At 39.4% G+C, this 21,841-nt stretch overlaps 1 protein-coding gene across 3 annotated transcripts in view; it reads left to right on the top strand.

Moving 5' to 3' along the window:
• LOC124621835 (ubinuclein-1) overlaps positions 1-21,841 on the top strand; it is a 352,960-nt gene that overhangs the window by 77,798 nt on the left and 253,321 nt on the right. For 2 of the 3 annotated variants that reach the window (XM_047147277.1, XM_047147276.1), the window contains exon 3: positions 18,035-18,130. The exons of the other annotated variant lie outside the window; for it this stretch is intronic. In XM_047147277.1, coding sequence (XP_047003233.1) covers positions 18,035-18,130 — 96 coding nt within the window. The remainder of the gene's footprint in view (positions 1-18,034; positions 18,131-21,841) is intronic. 3 annotated transcript variants of the gene reach the window in all.

Here is a 21,841-nt window from a genome sequence, read left to right on the forward strand (position 1 = left end):
GAGCTTGGGTTGGTAGACAATGATTTGCACAAAGGTTAGGTGGTTGTGTTGCCGCCAAAACACGTTAAAGGATGGAGAAATTCGCGAAAATTTCGAAAAAACTGCGTGCAAATGTATTAAAAGGAGTGGTTTTGTGGTGGCAGATTATGAAAATGAGGCTAACAATTGTCTGGCGAAGAAATAATGACGTTAAAACCTGTGGGAAGCGGCTAAAAATTATCAGTGATGTGGGAAAAACCGAAATGGAAATAAAGCGAAAGTTATCAGAACTAGCCGAAATGGTTGTTAAATAGGTGAATGGACCTGTTTGTGAACCAGAAACGGTGGATTTTACCTCAGCGGTAGTGTTGAAAGCGGAAAAAATTTTTTTTTGGTTATAGTTTGGAAGTGGGTGACGTATTGTTGAGTGTGTATAGGCGGGATACAACTGTATAGTAGATTACGGTAAAAAGGAGAAGGTGAATACAAAGTGAAACTACTGGCAAAAAAAAGAAAGAGAAAATAAGACAACAGAAAAGATTTCGAAATAGAGGGAAACATTCCACGTGGGAAAAATATATCTAAAAACAAAGATGATGTGACTTACCAAACGAAAGCGCTGGCATGTCGATAGACACACGAACAAACACAAACACACACAAAATTCTAGCTTTTGCAACCAACGGTTGCTTCGTCAGGAAAGAGGGAAGGAGAGGGAAAGACGAAAGGATGTGGGTTTTAAGGGGAGAGTGTAAGGAGTCATTCCAATCCCGGGAGCAGAAAGACTTACCTTAGGGGGAAAAAGGACGTGTATACACTTGCGCGCGCACACACATCCATCCACACATATACAGACACAAGCAGACATATTCAAAGGCAAAGAGTTTGGGCAGAGATGTCAGTCGAGGCGGAAGTGCAGAGGCAAAGATGTTGTTGAATGACAGGTGAGGTATGAGTGGCGGCAACTTGAAATTAGCGGAGATTGAGGCCTGGTGGATAACTGGAAGAGAGGATATATTGAAGAGTAAGTTCCCATCTCCGGAGTTCGGATAGGTTGGTGTTAGTGGGAAGTATCCAGATAACCCGGACGGTGTAACACTGTGCCAAGATGTGCTGGCCGTGCACCAAGGCATGTTTAGCCACAGGGTGATCCTCATTACCAACAAACACTGTCTGCCTGTGTCCGTTCATGCGAATGGACAGTTTGTTGCCGGTCATTCCCACATAGAATGCGTCACAGTGTAGGCAGGTCAGTTGGTAAATCACGTGGGTGCTTTCACACGTGGCTCTGCCTTTGATCGTGTACACCTTCCGGGTTACAGGACTGGAGTAGGTGGTGGTGGGAGGGTGCATGGGACAGGTTTTACACCGGTGGTGGTTACAAGGGTAGGAGCCAGAGGGTAGGGAAGGTGGTTTGGGGAGCCCCCTCGTACGCCAACCTATTCATGGGTCACTTAGAGGAAGCCTTCTTGGTTACCCAGGCCTGCCAACCCAAAGTTTGGTACAGATTTATTGATGACATGTACCTTCTTCCTAAAATTCACAAACCCAATCATCCCGCCCGCCCCATTGTAGCTGGTTACCAAGCCCCCACAGAATGTATCTCTGCCTACATAGATCAACACCTTCAACCCATTACATGCAGTCTCCCATCCTTCATCTCTCCCCCCCCCCCCTTCCCCCAGCCACCCACTCCGCAGCGCGCGCGCCCTTCTCTGTTAGACACGCTGTGCAACAATTTCTTGTGTCCCCAGGGTCAATTCAGTGCTTCGTTAGTTATGTGGTATACCGATCTACTCTTCCGCATTTTTCTGTAGCACCACATTTCAAATGCTTTTATGCTCGTCTTGTTGGAACAGCATATCTTCCACACTTCACTTCCATACAAGGCCACACTGTAGACAAACACATTCAGAAAGGACTTATGAACACTTTTTTGTATTCAGTGTTAACAAATTTCTCTTCAGAAGCACTTTCCTTACCATTCTCAGTCTACATTCTGTCTTCTCTTTGTCGTTAGTTATTTTACTGCCCAAATAGCAAAAATATTTCAGCATCACCTGACTGCAGTCCCCTACCCTCATTTTGCTTTTATTAATGTGCATCTTAAATCCTCCTCTCAAGGTATTTTCCATTTCATTTAACTGTTCCTGGAAACCCTTTTAGGCCTCTGACAGAAATATTGTGTTGTGGGCAAACCTCAAAATTTTTATTACTTACACCAAATATTTCTTTGGTTATCTTACTCATGACTGACTCTCCCAAAAATATAAATAGTTTGGAGGGAATGTGGTCTAGGGACCTTGTTTTGATTGTGGTCTTTCAGCACTCAGTCAAATCATTCTCGTATTATCTTCCATCTTATCTTCATGTACTGCCTTTTTATAATAATGCCTTCAATTTTATCTCCATTGTATAGCTCCTCCAGATATTCGGTACTTCTCTATTTTCGTTTTGTTTCTTAGCATTTACTTTCCATATCAGCTCTTGAATGTTCATACAGGTACATCTCTTTTCTCCAAAGGCCTTTTTAATGTTCATGTAGGTGGTATCTATCATGCCCCTAGTTGTACATCCTTCTGTAGATTTACATTTGTCCTCTAGCCATTCCTGCTTAGCCATTTTGCATTTCCTGTCACCCAATTTTTAGATATCTGTATTCCCTTTTGTCTTCATTTACTGCATTTTTATATCTTTTCTTTTTGTCGGTTAATTTTGTTTCTCCTGTGATAGCCAAGAATTTCTACTAGGCATTGTCTTCTTATCTATTTGATCCCTTGTTGCCTTCATTATTTCGTCTCGTAAAGCCGCCCGTTCGTCTTGTACTTTATTCCTTTTCCCTCTGAATCGCTGCCTTGTGCTCTCTTTTGAAACTCGCTCAACTGCCTCTGGCCTTTCAGCATATCCAGATCCCATCTCCTTAATTTCCTACCTTTTTACAATTTCTTCAGTTTTTATCTACAGTTCATAACCAATAAATAATGGCATCTGCCACTGGAAATTTTTACTATTTAAAATCTGGTTATGAAATAGTCTTAAATTTGTGTAATCAGTCCAAAATCTCCCAGCGTCTCCAAGTCTCTGTATACAACATTATTTCCTGACTGTTAAATCAAGTGTTAGTGATGATAATTGTTCTGTGCAAAATTCTAGCATGTGGCTTCCTCTTTCCCTCATTTCCCCCCTTCCATATTCTCCTGCTATTTTTCGCTTCTCTTCCTGTTCCTACTACCAGATTTGTCACCCATTACAATTAAATTTTCCTCTTCCTTAACTATCTGAACAATTTTTTCTCTCTCAGCACACATTCTTTCAGTCTCTTTGTCTGTACTGCTGCAGTGAGTGTTGGCAATCACGTGTTGTCTTACTTGAGTTTGTATTTTCTTATTCATTATTGGACCTACACCTTTTTTTTCTGGGTGCACTGGTGAGTTCACATTTTGGAATCTGGGTGTTCCTGTGGAGAAAGATTAATCAAAAGTGTGTTAGTGTGCACCATCTGTGTGTTGTATTATTTAAATAATCTCAAAGATATTTTTACTTAAAACACAATCTTTTTGTACTTTTTCATTCAGTTGTAGTAGTGGAGTGACTAGAGCATTCCAGAGATTCTTGAACTACTAAGATAATACATGCACTATGGGTCTACACAATGTTTGTATCTGCATATTCACACCATGCCACTTTTTGTACAGCGTATTTTTAGCGTTTATTTAAGTAAGATGATTATTTTTCAATGGGACAAGCACTCACAAAGTACTAGAATGTATTTTCTCCTCTTCAGCTGAGTATGTGCCGATGTGAAACTCCCTGGCAGCTTAAAATTATCCAAGGAAGTTTCACTCACTATCTGTACAATTATTGGACAGGCATTAATTAAGCCTTTTTGCTATTAATGCAACACCCAAAAAATTTGAAATAAATTTACGGTGTTTCTTACAAACCTGTCGTCAAGCAGCTTGTTTCCATGTATTGTTCCATTGATGAGATTATTCTTATAAACATGTTTGTTGCCCTTCGGCCATTTTATGTAATGTATGAAGACCATTCCCAATACCACAGAATGGATATCCCATTTCTTCACTGTGATGGGCAATTGCTAGTTTAGAGTAAGTGTTTGCATGCTAGGCATTTATGAATTAACTTCATTTTTTAAAAATATTTCTGTTTTATCTGTGTGTAGGATTTTGCGCAATGTGTTCTTGTTCTTCCTAAAACGTGCAAGTTCTTCAGAAAGCTTTTTCCAAGCATCTCTTTTCTTCCACAGTTTATTGTTCTACATTTTCTCCCACTGCAGTCCTCTCCAATTCTCATCATCCTTCACCTAGTGTCTCAATCTTGTTCATGGTCTTCCAATTGATCATCCAAATTTTGTCAATTTCAGAGCTCTTCTTGGTAGTCTTTATTTTTCCATTCTTTTAATGTGAATAAACCATTTGTCTAATTCTCCCCATACTTTCTTTTAATGAATTGATTGTTTTATTTCTTATCCTGTTTCTTCTTGTCTTACTCAGTATTTCTCACAGAAAGCACATCTCTATCATTTGTATGCTATGCAGATCTTTCGTAGTCCAGATCCAGCATTCTGATCCACAGGTCAGAACAGTAAATGATATATCAGGACCTTTGCTTTGGCAACTATTTTCCAATTCTAAATTATGTCTGATACACAATAATAAAATTTTGAACACTTTTACACTATGTGATCAAAAATATTCGGACACCCCAAAAATACAAGTTCTTCATATTTAGGTACATTGTGCTGCCACCTACTGCCAGGTACTCCATATTGGCAACCTCAGTTGTCAGTAGACATCGTGAGAGAGCAGAATGGGTCACTCTGCAGAACTCGCAGACTTTGAATGTGATCAGTTGATTGGGAGTCACTTGTGTCGTATGTCTGTAAGCAAGATTTCCACCCTCCTAAACCCCAGCAGGTCCACTGTGTCCTATGTGATAGTGAAGTGGAAACGTGAAGGGACACATACAGGACAAAAGCGCACAGGACGACCTTGTCTGTTGACTGACAGAGACTGCTGACTGTTGAAGAGGGTCGTAATGCATAATAGGCAGACATATATCCAGAGAATCACAGGAATTCCAAATTGCATGAGGATCCATTGCAAGTACTGTGATAGTTAGGTGGGAGGTGAGAAAACTTTGGATTTCATGGTCAAGCGGCTGCTCATAAGCCACACATCACGCCAGTAAATGCGAAACGATGCCTCACTTGGTGTAAGGAGTGTACACATCGGATGATTGAATAGTGGAAAAAGTTGCGTGGAGTGATAAATCACATTACACAATGTGGTGATCCATTTGCAGGGTGTGAGTATGGCAAATGCCCGGTGAACGTCATCTGCCGGCGTGTATAGTGTCAAGGTGTGGTCTTGTTTTTCATGGAGGGGGCTTGCACCACTTGCTGTTTGTGCTATCACAGCAAAGGCCTACATTGATGTTATAAGAACCTTCTTGCTTCCCACTGTTGAAGAGCAATTCGAGGATGGCGATTGCATCTTTCAAACGATTGAGCACCTGTTCATAGTGTATGACCTATGACGGAGTGGTTGGACGACCATAACATCCCTGTAATGGACTGGCCTGCACAGAGTCCTGATCTGAATCCTGTAGAACACCTTTTGGATGTTTTGGAAAGCTGACTTTGTGCCAGGCCTCACCGACTGATGTCGATACCTCTCCTCAGTGCTGCGCTCTGTGAAGAATGGGCTTCCGTTCCTCAAGAAACCTTCCAGCACCTGATTAACTGTATGCCTGCGAGAGTGGAGGCTGTTGTCAAGGCTGAGGGTGGGCCAACACCATATTGAATTCTTGGAATACTCTAGCCACTCCACTTTAAACAACTTTATGAGAACATGTACTATAACAATAACAGTTAGTCATCTGATGGCAGCATTTTGCCAAGGCATGTCCCACTTGTAAAAATTGGAATGAAATCAAGGCTGAAACTGAAAAATTCTACATTGTTTAAGTAATAAGGATATGTGTGAAGCTGTAATTACATAGACTTTCCCAGCATGATAACTGATGATACTCTTCTCAGGAATGCGGCTAGGTAAACTCTGTTACCTTGAGACATACTTCTATGGACCAGCTGGCTGCCATCTTCAGGTGAATAGGCTGATGTACGTTCTCACTGGAACTGAGTTTCTACCAGAGCCAGTGGCACCTTTATACACCGCTAGCAGCCTACAGCATGAGCATGAGCATGAGCATGAGCACTGCTGCTCTCAAGCATAAGTGAACTGGTTGTGCACCAGTGGAAGAAATAGGCAAAATAATATATCAGCAGTGACTATTAATTAAAGGAATACTCTGATTGAAATAAAAACCATTGTTGTTTAATATAAAATAAAATCGAATTCCGTATCTTAAAAGGGAACTCTTATCCCTGTTAATAATATTATTTGAAAATTGGATTTTGGTGGATTCCTTTGGAATACAGTCCCAGTAGCAGGAACCAGGAGCAATCATTTGCGTCTCATTATACAACATCTTATATTTTGCAACTGTGAATTTCTCTGGCTGGAACAATCTGGCCAAATATTTAGCAACTGTTCCCATCCGTTGCATTGGAAAATGTGAGCATCACATTTTTTAATTCAATGGATCTTATCCGGCTGCTTACATTTTATCTTTGACGTTGTTACTTTTTAGCGAGGTTCCTCTTGAAGCACACCTGTTGTTAATTGGTGAGGCACTTGACAATAAAACAACCAAATTGTCTCGCCATATTCTGACATCGACATGTTTCTTATTTAATGATACATATTTTGAGCAAATTGATGGAGTGACCATGAGAAGCCCTCTTTCCCCTATAATTGACAGTCTTTTTACGGAAGACTTTGAAGACAAGGCTCTAAGGACTTTGTTCCGTAAACCTACCTATTTTTGGAGGTACATTGCTGATATTTTTATGGTTTGGCCTCATGGAATTGATGCCTTGAATCTTTTTTGTAAATAATTTTAATTGTCTTCATCCTAGTATCAAATTTACAATGGGGGTTGAAAAGGATGGGAAACTTCCTTTTCTTGATATTGTCGTTCACAGAAATGACTTTGGGGCATAATGTTATATCGTAAACCCACACTTACTGATCATTATCTTATTGTCGCCAGCTGTCTGGTACAAAACCAATGCATAAGGATCTTGAGGACTTTGGCGAAGAGAGATTATGCCATTTCCGGTGCAGAAAATTTGACACAGGAATTGGATCATCTTTAAAGTTGTTTTTAAACCGAATGGTTATGCTGGCCAGCATATACGTCATTCTCCTCAGTTCACACTGTCAAGTGAACCATTAGAGCATACTTGTAAATCTGTTGTTTTTCTAATTTGCTGGGAGTATGTCCTCAAAAATTTCAAGAATTGTAAGAAGAATGTGACATTAAAAGTGTATTTACAGTGCCAGCTAAGGTTAGAGCCCTTCTTGGATCCATAAAGGATGATTTGGGACTGAGGAAACATGGAGCACACAAAATTCCATGCCATTGTGAGAAGGCTTATATTGGCCAAACTATCAGTACTGTTCAGGTCTGGTGTGTAGAAACAATCATCACAGTCACTTGTTCCAGTCAGAGAAATCCACAGTGGCAGAATGAGGGACATATGATGATGTATAATAAGATGCAAATGATCGTCATTCCTGCTTCCTGCTAAGGGCAATGTGATCCAAAGGAATCTACTAAAATTTGATTATCTGATGATATTATTAATAGGGATAAGGGTTTCCCTTAAAGTGAGACATGGAATTTAATTTTATCTGATATTAAACCACGATGATCTTTTTTTAACCAGTGGATTCGTTTAATTAGTGTCTGCTAGTGATACATCATCTTCCTTATTTCTTCCACTGGTGTGCTACCAGTTCAAAATGGCTCCGAGCACTATGCGACTTAACTTCTGAGGTCATCAGTCGCCTAGAACGTAGAACTAATTAAACCTAACTAACCTAAGGACATCACACACATCCATGCCCAAGGCAGGATTCGAACCTGCGACCGTAGCGGTCACGCGGTTCCAGACTGAAGCGCCTAGAACCGCACTGCCACACCGGCCGACTGCTACCAGTTCACTTGCACTTGAGAACAGTAGTGTTGCTGCATGCACAAACATGGTGGGCTGGCTTTGATGTATAAAGGAGCTGCCGATTTCTGTCGGAAACTCAATTCCAGCAATATTGTGCATCAGCATACTCACCTGAAGATGGCGGCCAGTTTGTCCATTGAAATATTGTAAAGATCACTGCATTATCCGGCTCCATACCTGAGAGGAGTATTAATGTGTAGAGCTGTTTTAATCTGTCATGTTTGGAGGACTCGTTAATATTGTCATGCTCAAAAACAGATGTTTGCTGAAATCAGATTCGATGGCTAGTTTCTGATTAATTATATCTTTGTTGTGCCAGAGATGTTGACTGTAAAACTCATCTGCGTCAATATCCCTCCAGTATTTCAGTCTGTTTATGAATAAAATTTTCAAAGTAACAATTCATTTCATGGTCAGTTGGTTCTACAATTTTTTCGTCAGAATACAGCTTGAACACTTTCGCTGCAGGTCTTGTTTGCAGTTTTGCACTTACCAGTTAACAGTGTTTTTAAAAGCACAGAAGTGTTCTCAAATTTTCCCACATTCCAGTTTCCTTCATTTCATGGTTGTTCCACTGTCTCAGTACATTCCTTCTTGTCATTGCTATCTGTCGTTTCTTCTCAGAGGTCGGTTGCAATTGATCAATCTGTGCCATTGTCAGTATTTAGGTTACTCTTTCCTTGCTATTGCATATACAGACACTTGTGTTCTCGAGTTCACATGGAATACCAAGAATTTTTGCTGGCATAACAGTGTGTGAAATAGTGGGCTGCATCTTTAGACATTTGAGAGCATCACTCGGACTGGGAGCTGCAGCTTGTGATTCCTTAAGATGACGTACATTGCAGCAAAGATCTTAACAGTGAGTACTAGTGTGTCTGTCGATTAGTGGACCTTAAATACATGAACAAGAACTGCTCTCTTGAGTACAGATGCAAATGCCAAAGCCCAGTTTAAGGCCCTTTGCACACAAAATGCTCATTAGGTGAATAACTGGTCCGTGACAGTCCTTATAAATTGGCTAATACAAATATAGCTATTATACACTGAAGATATTTTCCTAAGTTACTTACAAAGTTTAGTGGAGGTTCAATAGATGACTCTCCTGTTTTGTGAAAATGCAATTATTGACTCAAGTGACAATGGTATGGTATGTTACATTATTTAAGTATAATAAAGAAATAAAGAGTTTAATTCAGCTGTAAATTGAGATTAACATCAAATGCAGTATGTTCATGACCCCACCTGCAATGTTTTTCATATTGAAAACGTGCAGTTAATGTTGTAAACACACATTTTATCACTGTGAACTGAAAAATTAAACTCGCTCGCTACTCACTCAGTGAGTCACGGGAAATTATATCAAATAGCAATTGATTTCAAACCTCTAGTGCCATGATTGGAATTCCATTGAATAATACAGGGAAATTGCTCCAAAGTGATTGACAAGAAACTCTTGTTGTGGTCTTCAGTCCAAAGACTGGTTTGATGTAGCTTTCGGTACTGCTCTATCCTGTGCAAGCTTCTCCATGTCTGAGTAACAACTGCAACCTACATCCCTCTGAATCAGCTTACTGTATTCATCTCTTGGTCTCCCTCTATGATTTTTACCCCCCATGCTTCCCTCCAGTACCAAAATGGTGATCCCTCGATGCCTCGTAATGTGTCCTATCAGCCGATCCCTTCTTGTAGTCAGGTTGTACCACAAATTTCTCTTCTCCCGAATTCTGTTTGGTACCTCCTCATTAGTTATGCGATCTACCCATCTAATCTTCAGCATTCTTCTTTAGCACCACATTTCAGAAGCTTCAATACATAGCTACACCCCATACAAAAACTTTCAGAAAAGATTTCCTTACTCTTAAACCTGTACTCACTGTTAACAAATTTCTCGTCTTCAGAAATGCTTTTCTTGCCATTACCAATCTACATGTTATATCCTCTCTGCATCGACCATCATCAGTTATTTTGCTACCCAAATAGCAAAACTCATTTACTACTTTAAGTGCCTCATTTCCTGTCTAATCCCCTCAGCCTCAGCTGACTTAATTTGACTACATTCCATTATCCTTGTTTTGCTCTTGTTAATGTTAAACTTACATTCCATTCAACTGGTCTTCCAAGTCCTTTGCTGTCTCTGACAGAATTGCAATGCCATCAACAAATTTCAAAGTTTCTATTTCTTCTTCTTTAATTTTAATTCCTTCTCTGAGCTTTTCTTTAGTTTCCTTTACTGCCTGTTCAATGTATAGATTGAATAATATCGGACAGAGGCTACAACCCTGTCTCCCTCCCTTCTCAACCACTGCTTTGTAGTGGTTAATACAAAAGAAGAAAAAGAAGAGAAGAAAAGAAAAGGTTGAAAATGTGGGAAGAAATGGTGAATAAAAGGGGTTTTTAAAATCGTTAATGACCGTGAAAAAAGGGAAAGAATGAAATGCAAATCGGACTTCGTATTACAGGAAAGTTATCGGACCTCGTGATTCGGAAAAGCTATTGTTGGGGGTGGTCCTTGGGGCGGTTCTGAGCAAAAGTCAAACCAATTTCCACTACAAAAATTATTTGAAGGAGAACAGAGAATAACAAAATGTAACTGACAGGGGGAAATGGCATGGATAAGAGTTCATCCTTTACCATGTTAACATGTCTTCTTTCGTGCGGTGTCCAGGTCTTCAAAAATCTCCTACTTCATTTCTGCGTGAAAAGTCTGCTCTGAAATCTTGCAATCGTCCAGGAATCACTAATTTATACAAATCAAAATCATTTTGACACTGAATGCAGTTTATTTTACGTTGCTACTTCCATCCTCTGAATTTCATAACAACTTCCACAATATGTCTAAACATTAATAAGTTTTTCGTCTTAATGAGATCAAGACTAGCTAATAAGTTTTTTACGTCTGCATTAAGCTTCCGCTCTCAAGAGACAATAGATGGATAGGTAACAAAAAAAAAAGAGTTACAATTTTAGTATTTTCTCTGCCGTCGAGCGCTCATACCGCTGCGATGGTATAATTTATATCCGAGGGAACGAGTGTAGCACGGCGAAATTAAAAGTCCCGCTACAGGTTCCACTTTGTGCCCCTCGACTCTTATAACTGGCAACTTGTTTCTGTACAAATTGTATAAAACCTTTTGCAACCTTTAGGATTTAAAGAGAGCATTGCAGTCAATATTGTCAAAAGCTTTCTCTAAGTCTATAAATGTAGGTTTGCCGATCTGTAAACCTATCTTGTATGAGAAGGTGTAGGGTCAGTATTGCCTTGCATGTTCCTACATTTCTCTGGAATCCAAACTGGTCCTCCCTGAGGTTGGCTTCTCCCAGTTTTTCCAATCTTCTGTAAAGGATTTGTGTAAGTATTTTGCAGCTGTAACGTATTAAACTTTCTTTGGAATTGGAAGATTATATTATTCTCGAAGTCTGAGGGTATGTTATCTGTCTCATACATCTTGCTCACCAGATGGAACAGTTTTGTCGTGGCTGACTCTCCCAAGGCTATCTGTAGCTCAAACGGAATGTTGTCTACTCCTGGGGCCTTGTTTCTACTTAAGTCTTTTTCTGCTTTGTCAAATTCTTTATACACTATCATATCTCCATTCTCATATTCCTCCGTGTAGTCTTCCATTTCCATAATATTGCCCTCAAGTACATCTCCCTTGTATAGCCCCTCTGCATACCCCTTTCACCTCTCTGCTTTCCCTTCTTTGCTTAGGACTGGTTTACCATCTGAGCTCTTGATATTCATACCTAGGTGGTTTTCTTTTCTCCAGAGGTCTCTTTAATTTTCCTGTAGGTAATATCTATCTTACCCCTAGTGATATACCGAGCGAGGTGGCGCAGTGGTTAGACACTGGACTCGAATTCGGAAGGACGACGGTTCAATCCCGCGTCCGGCCATCCTGATTTAGGTTTTCCGTGATTTCCCTAAATCACTCCAGGCAAATGCCGGGATGGTTCCTCTGAAAGGGCACGGCCGACTTCCTTCCCCATCCTTCCCTAATCCGATGAGACCGATGACCACGCTGTCTGGTCTCCTTCCCCAAACCAACCAACCAACCAACCTAGTGATATATGCTTCTACATCCTTATGTTTGTCCTCTAGCCATTCCCACTTAGCCATTTTGCACTTCTTGTTGACCTCGTTTTTTAGACATTTGTATTTCCTTTCCCCTGCTTCATTTATTGCATTTTTATATTTTCTTTTTTCATTGATTAAATTCAATACCTCTTGTGTTACCCAAGGATTTCTACTAGCTTTCGTCTTTTTATGTTCAAATGGATCCGAGCACTATGGAACTTAACATCTGAGGTCATCAGTCCCCTAGAACTTAGAACTACTTAAACCTAACTAACCTAAGGACATCACAAACATCCATGCCCAAGGCAGGATTCGAACCTGCGACCGTAGCAGTCGCGCAGTTCCAGACTGTAGCGCCTAGAACCGCTCGGCCACCCCGGCCGGTGTCATTTTATGTACTTGTTCCTCTGCTGCCTTCACGATTTCATCTCATCTCTCAAAGCTAGAGGAACGAAGCTAGTGCCTTTATTAAGAAGCCGTTTAAAATGCTGTGGTTCTTGCATTTCACCGATGTCATTGTAACAACATATTCTAGAAGGTATGGCTTACCGGACTGGTCATGCTTAACAAAGAAATTAGACATACTAATTTGAAGCTGAATAGCTTCTGTGCCATGTTTGTAAACATTAAGGTGATAGGCATTAGCAACTATGAAACTATTTCACACACCATGGAATGCATGTCAACAAATACAGTAAAAGGATACTAGCTTCTAACATAAGCTCTTAAAGAGATCTCTCTCGTCAACGAAAGTAGAAATAAGTCTGTTTTTGTGCTGGGCTCTCCTTCACACTGAAACTAACGGTGTGGATTAATTCCCTTGGAATTTGGTCCACGCTAAACAAAATAATGGAATGCAATTTAGAATTAAAGGCCCACACAGGTGCCACATTCGATGACCAAGTAAATGATTCTCTGTTTGATTTAGTTCTTAATAATTTCATAATGCTTCTACAGTGCAGTTTCAGCTCTCTGAGACTTCAGATGTGTGTGCAAGTTGCACTTGTGTGTGTGTGTGTGTGTGTGTGTGTGTGTGTGTGTGTGTGTGTGTGTACTGCTGACAAAGGCCATAATGGCCGAAAGCTATGATTGTGTGAATCTTTTTATTGTGCCTATCGCGGCTCAGCATCTCCGCTATATGGTGAGTAGCAACTCTTTCCTTCTCTTGTATTGTTACATTCCATCCTGTATTTTCCAATACTCCTGCATTTCCTGAACATAATGCAGACTTCTAGAACCAAGATCTCCACCAAGTTACCCAATTTTGGAAAAAGTGTATCACATTGAAGTGTGAATTTGTAGAGAACTAATTTCATCACCCATGTTTTGTGTTGCAGGTTGATTTGACTACATCAGATAAGTATGTTGTGTTGTTAGTAGTAACTAGAACTACCTTCACCATCGATATATTCCACCAGATCACTGCAGTGTTCACTTTGCTTTGCTGGCTGTGATGAGAAATAATCGCAAAAATCATATATTGTAAACTGTGTGCAATTCTCTCAAAAATTTCATGGAGAGTCTGCTTTTTAAAGATGCTGGTTAAGTCTTTTATATAAAAAAAGGCAAGCAGTTAGTATTAATAATGTGTTTTATTAGTAACATCTAGCCTCCTTACAAGTTTCAAACTGACATGTTCCTCACCAGGCGGCTGTAAAGATTCATTTATCTATTTAAATAATGTTGCACACAAGATTTAAGGTCTTTTTTTATATGGCAAAAGTTTCTTAGGGTGTTCTTCACTAGAGCAAGAATGGATATTAGAAGAGGACTATAATCAGACCTAATAAGCAGAAATAACATTAACAACTTCATAAAGATAAGAACTGAACTCGTTTTGTGCTACTTACTTTGAATATCCAACCTCATTATATGGCACTGTTGGCTGCTCTCAAAAAACAGTCAACAGTGTATTCAATACGAGGTGGCATTTTTGATGGAAGTAGCACAAATCAAATTCAATTTTAATTGGCACTGTAAACTATGTTCTAAATGAGCAAGACATTCAAATGCCACAATCCATACTGATGCAAACAGAAATGTTCAGTTGCTGCCCTCTATCCCTTCTCTTTTCTCCCATGCTGCCTGCTGCTGTTGACAGCGTAAAGGACCACTGTGTAGTGTCACATTCCTTAGGAGTGGCAAAATTTACCGAGTAATGATTAATTAGGTTAATGAAAATGTAGGAAGCCTTTGAGACCAGAAATAACACACAATCTTGATACTAGTTATGAGTGTTTAATGTTCGTTATTAATTTTGTGTGTGATGGAAGGACAGACGAGAGATACTAGTTAGCTAGTGATTATGCACAAGTATAGAAGATTTTTCCTGTCAGTTCTGTTGAGTATTACTATTGTTAAGAAGGTGGTAATTTTCACCGAAATGGTGGTATCTTTTATAAGAAAGCTACTGCGGGCACTTGAACGGCGCCTTGCACTTGGATACATGAGAGAGGCAACATCAGAAGATAGGAGACACCAATGTCTGGCAACATAACAGGTCTGTACAAGCCTGCCCAAAAGCTGTGAAAATTCTCTCACGTAGATTGGTGGTAAAATAATGATTCCTCTTCGGACAGTCAGTGTTTTCTTCGAATACCAATGATTTAAATAATACCCTATGTCTGTTCTCACTGTCACTTCAGTGGATGATCTTCTACAGGCAACAGGTGTCTTCCGCAGTTAGTACAGCCAGTCTCCAAGGCACATAAACTTGCAGCTTAGGCACCATGTCGCAGTTGTTTACACAAATTCCTAAGGCTTCACAAGTTCTGGGAAAGCTGCGGGTTTTTATCGAGTAAAACTATTTTCAATCCTGTAGCTCACAAGCCAAAATAAGTGATACATCAGAATTAAGATGGCAATTTACAATTTTGTCCGCACCTGGACCACAAATGTCTCTGTCCTGCCACTAAGGCAATCTTCGGCATTCTACTGCTGTGTAAACTAAAGAGACTGAATCTCTCTCTCTCTCTCACCCTCATTTTTTTTTTTTAATTTCCATTTTTCATATTCACATAGTTCATGGTTCCTTGTGTGTGATGCTTTACGTGTTGATGAGTGTTGCTGTTGGCTCCTTAACCATTGATTGTCTACAATAATAGCACTTTTGCCACTCTGTCATCTTTCCCAATCAATTAAACATGCGAGACATCATGAAAATGTTCTATCATTTACGTCTCTACTCGATTTACTTTCTTTCGGACTTTCTGACAGGAGTAATTTTTTGTCCTCTTTTGTGTTTGACCTTCATTTTTCTCAATTTTTTTTTGCCGTAATGTGCACCAATTGGGAAGATGTGTTGGGATCTCGGCAGAACCATTTATACTTCATTAATCGTGCTTAATGCAGACACCCATACTAATGTTATTAAAGGTTGTAGTAACTCTGCCCATTACATTTTCTTGTCTGATCTGCTGAACCAGTTTTGATGAAATTTGGTATGGAGATAGTTTGAACACTGTGGAAGAACATAGGCTATATTTTTAGAAATAAAAAAGAAAGGTTGACCCTAAGAGGTTGAAGTAGGGAATCGAATACCTTTTATTATGTCAGTGAACATAAACCATGTTAAGAAATTTAAAAATTATGTTCATGATGTGTTCGTTGTGTAATGTATAACAACTTCAGTAGCAGTGCAGAGATGCACACTCCTACCGATGCCTCTCCACATGCACCACTTGGCAGTGACACTGTGTGTGCCATATCATCATGTCTTAGGACAGTTGGGGTGGGTGGGGGTGGCCTTGGTGAGCTATGCTTACCTGTAAAGGCAGATACATGAGGGCAGCTGACACTATTGCATGTGCGTAGCTTACTTACTCACCACCATTCATAATAACAAAACTACTGATCCATGAGCAGAGCTATGGGTAACAGCTAGTATCTTAATATCAGTGGTAATAACTGTACTGTTGGATGAATCATACCTGAAGTTTTTGACATGACTTCCTACCTCCTCCCCAGATCTCTTTTCGCAATCAGATAAGTATTTGGTGCAGTTGTTTCTGCAAAAATAAAATTCCCATTGTATTCTCATCACAGAATGAGGAGAAATTGTGATCAGTTATGAAATGTAGGTTGATGACATGAAAAATTAACTCAGTTGTGCAGTCACTGATTTCTTTAAATGTCCTTCTTGTCCAGTTTCATCTTTACGTCAGTGGCAGCTTTCCCCATTTGTCGTTTCAACTTTTAAATATACTAGCAATTTTTGATTCGCTGCTCAGTTCAGTGTAAACCTAATTCCTCTTTGGAGGAGTGACGTCCTTATTACATTTAAAAAAATAAAACACACACACACACACACACACACACACACACACACACACACACACACATCGTTGCTTGATTTGTTGTTATTTAGTTGTGTAGTAGTCTTCGTATGCATATGAATTCATTAAGCCTACAATTTAGCTATTTGCTCTGTAGATTTGTTATTTTCAGAGTTGACCCTCCACTGCACTGCTTGTACTTAACCAAATATCTTAAGTAACATGGAATATGTGTTTTTACATTACATTGTAAAGTTAAATCTGTTACCAGGTTGTTATTTTTTTGTTTCTGTGTGATGCTTTTATTTCTGCTTTCTTTTCCTTTATTTCATTTATGTAAAATCACATTTATATGTATATCTGATGAGGCGTATTGTGTTGCTTTTGTTGTGAAATGTTGTTTTCGTGCAGTGTATATGTGGTTCTTTGTTTATTTATTTGTGTATTTATTTTACTACAACCACAAACTAGAACTTCATGTCCTGCATATCTCAGTTGCAGTAAACACCTAATCAACACAGTCATGTGTATCATCACCACTCATTAAAAATAAAAGTTTCCTTAATTCAGCTGACTATTCAAAATTTGTTTGCTCTTAGTCATCAGTATATATTGCCAAACAGCCAATAGCTCTCTTACCATTGTTGGCAAACACCAAGGAATTCAACACTCCTCCATGCCAGAATGCTACAGTCCACAGAGCATTTATAGCCACCCCACAACAAGGAGTATTACTTTTTTGTGCCCTCCCAGTAAACACAATGTCTGCTAAGCATGGAAGATATGCATTGTTCTTAGGTGTCTTCCCAATATGTACAAAAAATAAATTCGTGCTTGACAGAATTAATCAGAAAGTTCATTCCATTCAATAAATTTGAGTTGTCTTTATTAGTTCTTTGTTGGGTCCACATCAACTATAGTTCGGCAGTAGGGAATCGTAATAAATGCACACCATCCACGTTATGTGAGGTACAGGTTTGTACAGGCAGTGCGTTAAAATCATGACTAATAACTTCATAGTTATTTCTTGGTAATAAACAGTGTCCAAGTGTTCAGTAAGAACAGGAATAATGTAGACTTCATGTGTATTTTATGAGTAAATGCATCATGGATTTTAAATAATAGTAAGGTCTAGTCATTCCTGATTTTATTGCTTATGAACATTAATGCCAAGATGAGGTCTTGAGAATAGTTGAAGGCGGTGTATATGCGGTTGGGCTGGGAAGAGGGGGTAGGTTGATAGGATGGGCTGATATCATGTGTGCCTGGAAAGAAAGGGGGGTATTCTGAATATTTTGACAGTAATGGGAATATATCTTAGGATTTTTATTAATTTTTTGGAGCTCTGTTATTTGGGAGAAAAATGTGGTTAATAGTAACAGTGAGAAAACAGTTGCCTGAAAGGCTTGTTGTAATTGAAATGTTATAAACTTTGATACTGGAGTTCTTCTTTCTTCTATTTTCTTTTTTCTCTTCCAGAAATTCCCCTTAGTAGTATCTGGCAGTTAGTGTGTACAATTTTGATCTATTAAAATGTAGTTAACTGATATTTCCTCCATATATCAGAATTAAGATGGTTTTCTTTTTTATTTGCAGGGAGTTGGCCGTAAGAAACATGGCAGATATGTTGATTACGTTGATTTGGGTGCAGGATATGATGAAACAGATCCATTCATTGACAACACAGATGCAGTAAGCTTTGTTTTTATTATTTTGAGTTAATAAGTGGATTTTTGCATTGTGGATTAGTGTGTGATTTTATAATTCAGTTGATGCACATGGAGGGGTTTCAAAGCTTTTGCCCTTTTTATAAGTTTGAATTCCGTTGTTTCATTTATGAAGACCGCCATCATTTACTTTGTCTCTTTTATTCTCTTGTGGTATTGTTTCATATTCTTTGGAAACCATTGCCGGATTAGATCATCATCTGAATTCTGTATCTCCGTACTTCAATTTTCTGCAGAACACATATTTGATCCTTTTCTTTGAAATCTAGTTGTAAATAAATAAAAAAAGGAATTCAGCTTATTTTACTGTCTTGTATTGTATGATACTTGGTGGGGGGGGGGGGGGGGATTCTAAAAACTTCTCCTTTTATTTAATACGCTAAAAATGTTTGCTGAAGTTATACTTATTATGGGAAGCCCATAAAAATCGTTGAGTTATGCGCAAGAGCCCTTGTCCATTTTAACCCATAAACCTGCACATTTGTGGCTACTTACAAAGTTGATAACCATGTCTTTCCAGTGGTGGAAAGAAGGATATTGTTAGTGTTACACATGAATTAAAAACTGGAAACACTAGAAATTTCCGGATCCAGAGCTTAGAGCTAATAGGAGAGTCAAGAAAAATCAGAACTTTATACAAATGAGTAGCTTTTTCAGCCTCAACCAAGAGGCGTTTGTGGCATGATGAATGGTACATTGGTTTAAAGTCATCAGTGTGGAGCTCCTGTGCTGTATAGGAATTCTGCATGCACACACTCTGTATGTTTTTGTTTAATTTTTGTCTCCACGTTGACTTTAGGACTTGTAAGTTACAACTTGTGTCAGTTGTATTGTTTTGGATCATTTCATGTCTCGTCTTGCTAGCTCTTCCCATCATGACCTCAAAGTTTAAGCTATTGTAGCCCCACTTATTGTTTTATATCCTTGTGTATGAGGGCTATCCAGAGAGTAGCAGACATTTTGAAATAAAGAATTAAAAATAAGGAAAAACCAATTTTATTGTTTACAGTTTAAAGGTACACTCTTCAGCTAGTTTTATATTTAATTGCCATTCAAATTGAGGCACTTATCGTACCTAAGTTTTTCAGTACCGTCTCTGTAGAAATTTGCCACCTGCAATCGCAACGACTGGTTTATACTGGCATGCAGTTCGGCATCAGTATCGGTGTGTTGTGTAGTGAGCCATGCCCCCATTGCTGGAATGACGTGGTAGTCACTTGGCACCAAATCCTGGCTGTGTGGTGGATGATCAGACGTCTCCCATCCAAAACTGTGGCTCTCGGGTATGATTGGCTGTGTGGATGGTTGTTGTCATGAAAAAATGACTTGTGCACTAAGTTTGTTTCTTAGTGCCTACCTTAAATTTGTCAGTGTTGGACAATACTTCTGAGTTAATTGTTGTGCCGTGTTCAAGGAAGTCAACGAGAATGGCACGCTTAGAGTCCCAAAACACAGTAGCTATGATCTTTCTTGCTGATAGCATTTGTAAACACTTCCTTGGTTTCTATGTGTGTCCACATTCCATCAACTGCCTTTTTGTTTCACAGTTGACATACTTAACTCAAATCTCATCCCCAGTCATGATACCATCAGTAACTTCGTTACCATTTCTCTCATAATCTTCAACGAAGGTCAGTGCTGCAGCTAATCTTTGTTTTTTGTGGTCTTCCGTTAGGATTTTAAGAACCCATCTAGTACAAACTGTGTTAACCAAGCTTCTCTGCCACAATTTCATGCACCAAACTCTGTGAAATTTGGGGACAATATTATGAAAGGTTCATATTCATGAAATGATAATTTTTTTTAAATTTTGTTGTTAGTTTTCATCACCGGTTTGTCAGCCACAAGGCTAGGCTTACCACTCTGATCCTCATCGTGGACTTTGGAACGACCATTTTTTAAGTCAATACACCATTGACTCATTCGACTTTCCTTGTTATTCCATTTCTGTGCACATCACAGAGGTCACAATAAATTTCAATTGGTTTGCAGTTTTTTGCCCACAAAAATGTAATCCCAGAACGCCCCTCGTAAGTGGTAGGATATCTGTTATAGCACACATTTTAACATGTACAGAAAAAAAAGTAACAGACACACAGCCCACGCACTGCCACCACTGGATACATACTGAGTGTAGGTATGTTACAGCACAAGATGGTGGGTATAGCCCTGCCCACCTCTGATGTGTGTTACTTTCTGGTTAGCCTTCTTAAATACACTAATCTGTAGAATGGGAGGGGGAGGAGAGAGAGAGAGAGAGAGAGAGAGAGAGAGAGAGAGAGAGAGAGAGAGAGAGAGCGCTGCTGTGTGGTGGGGTGGGGATGGAGATATATTTGGAGCGGGATGGGGGGCTAGCTTCTGTTGCCATGTTGAAAGGTATTATTTTGTATGTCATTTGAATGGTGTGTAATCAGACCTCCCACTTACTGTCAATGGAGCTGTTGAGGTGCACAATGAGCAAGACATACAGTATCAGTAGTTTTGATCATGGATAACAAATGGGACCCCCCCCCCCCCCTCCCCCCGTGCTTGTGCAAGCACTGAGCTTCCCATGTGCCTCTCAAATGAGGAAATACTACAAGTACTTAAATTCTGTGAACACAGTCTCAGCCAAAGCAAAGGAGGCCATAGGCTGATGGCAGTGGTTATTATTGACTTCACTGTGTTATAAAATTGAATAAAGAGACTGCAGTGAAGCTTCATTAATAGATTCAGTGTTGGGTAAAACCAACCAGTATGTGACATACCATCCAGAACAACCTTCTTGCTATAGGGAATAAAAACCACTTCCTACTTGCATGCCTCTGCTTACTCAACACATTAGAGAGATTAGTATGGACATAAGCACACAACCATTGAATTCCCATAGAAGAGAAATAGGTCATCTGGACTGACAAGTTAAAGTATGCTTTGCCAAGGCATGAGTAGGTCAGAAACCTATGGTAAGGTGAGGAATTCTGCTTATCAACAGGATATCGCTAAGGTAGTTGGTGGAGGCATTATCTAATGGGAGATGTTTAGATGTAGTGAAATGATACCCATTCCATTATGTCTCACTGGCAAACAATACAGGAATGTACTGTCCAATCATTTGCTTGCCTTTGTTCATCTGAAGTACTCTACAGGTGAACTACATCTTCTGCAAATTTTCTGAATGATTTGAGGAACACTTCACAGATTTATTATTATCTTAATGCTTCATGTCACATGTAGGCTGCCATAGGGAAAGATGCACAAGACGTGAAACAAGCACAGGCTATTCTCCACTGGTTGTGGGAATACAGATAGCACTTTACTAATTTCTGTGAATGGGCAACCCAATGCATGAAAGAAGACAAAATATGTGGTAATGGCATTTTACTAAATTCTGTTGTCCAGCTTTTGGCTGGAGAGTGGGTCATGAGAGTGAGATGGTTGCCTGATGATGCACTTGCTATCAGATACCGTATTTTTCTTGTCTTGTACTTCTGACTCCTTAAAACAGGTCTGATGATAAAAGTTAAATATGCCTCACGACCTGTACAGCTTTAATGTATCAGTATCTGATACCCCTGTGGGAATAATTGCAACTGTAGTTGGATCATTATACTTGTTTAATTCCACCCACTACAAATTAATAGTTTTATGGTGCTATTACTTTTTCTCGTGTGGTACACTAGGTGCAATGTGGCCTCGG

This window comes from Schistocerca americana, chromosome 7 (assembly GCF_021461395.2).
Source record: "Schistocerca americana isolate TAMUIC-IGC-003095 chromosome 7, iqSchAmer2.1, whole genome shotgun sequence".
Classification (NCBI taxonomy): Eukaryota; Metazoa; Arthropoda; class Insecta; order Orthoptera; family Acrididae; genus Schistocerca; species Schistocerca americana.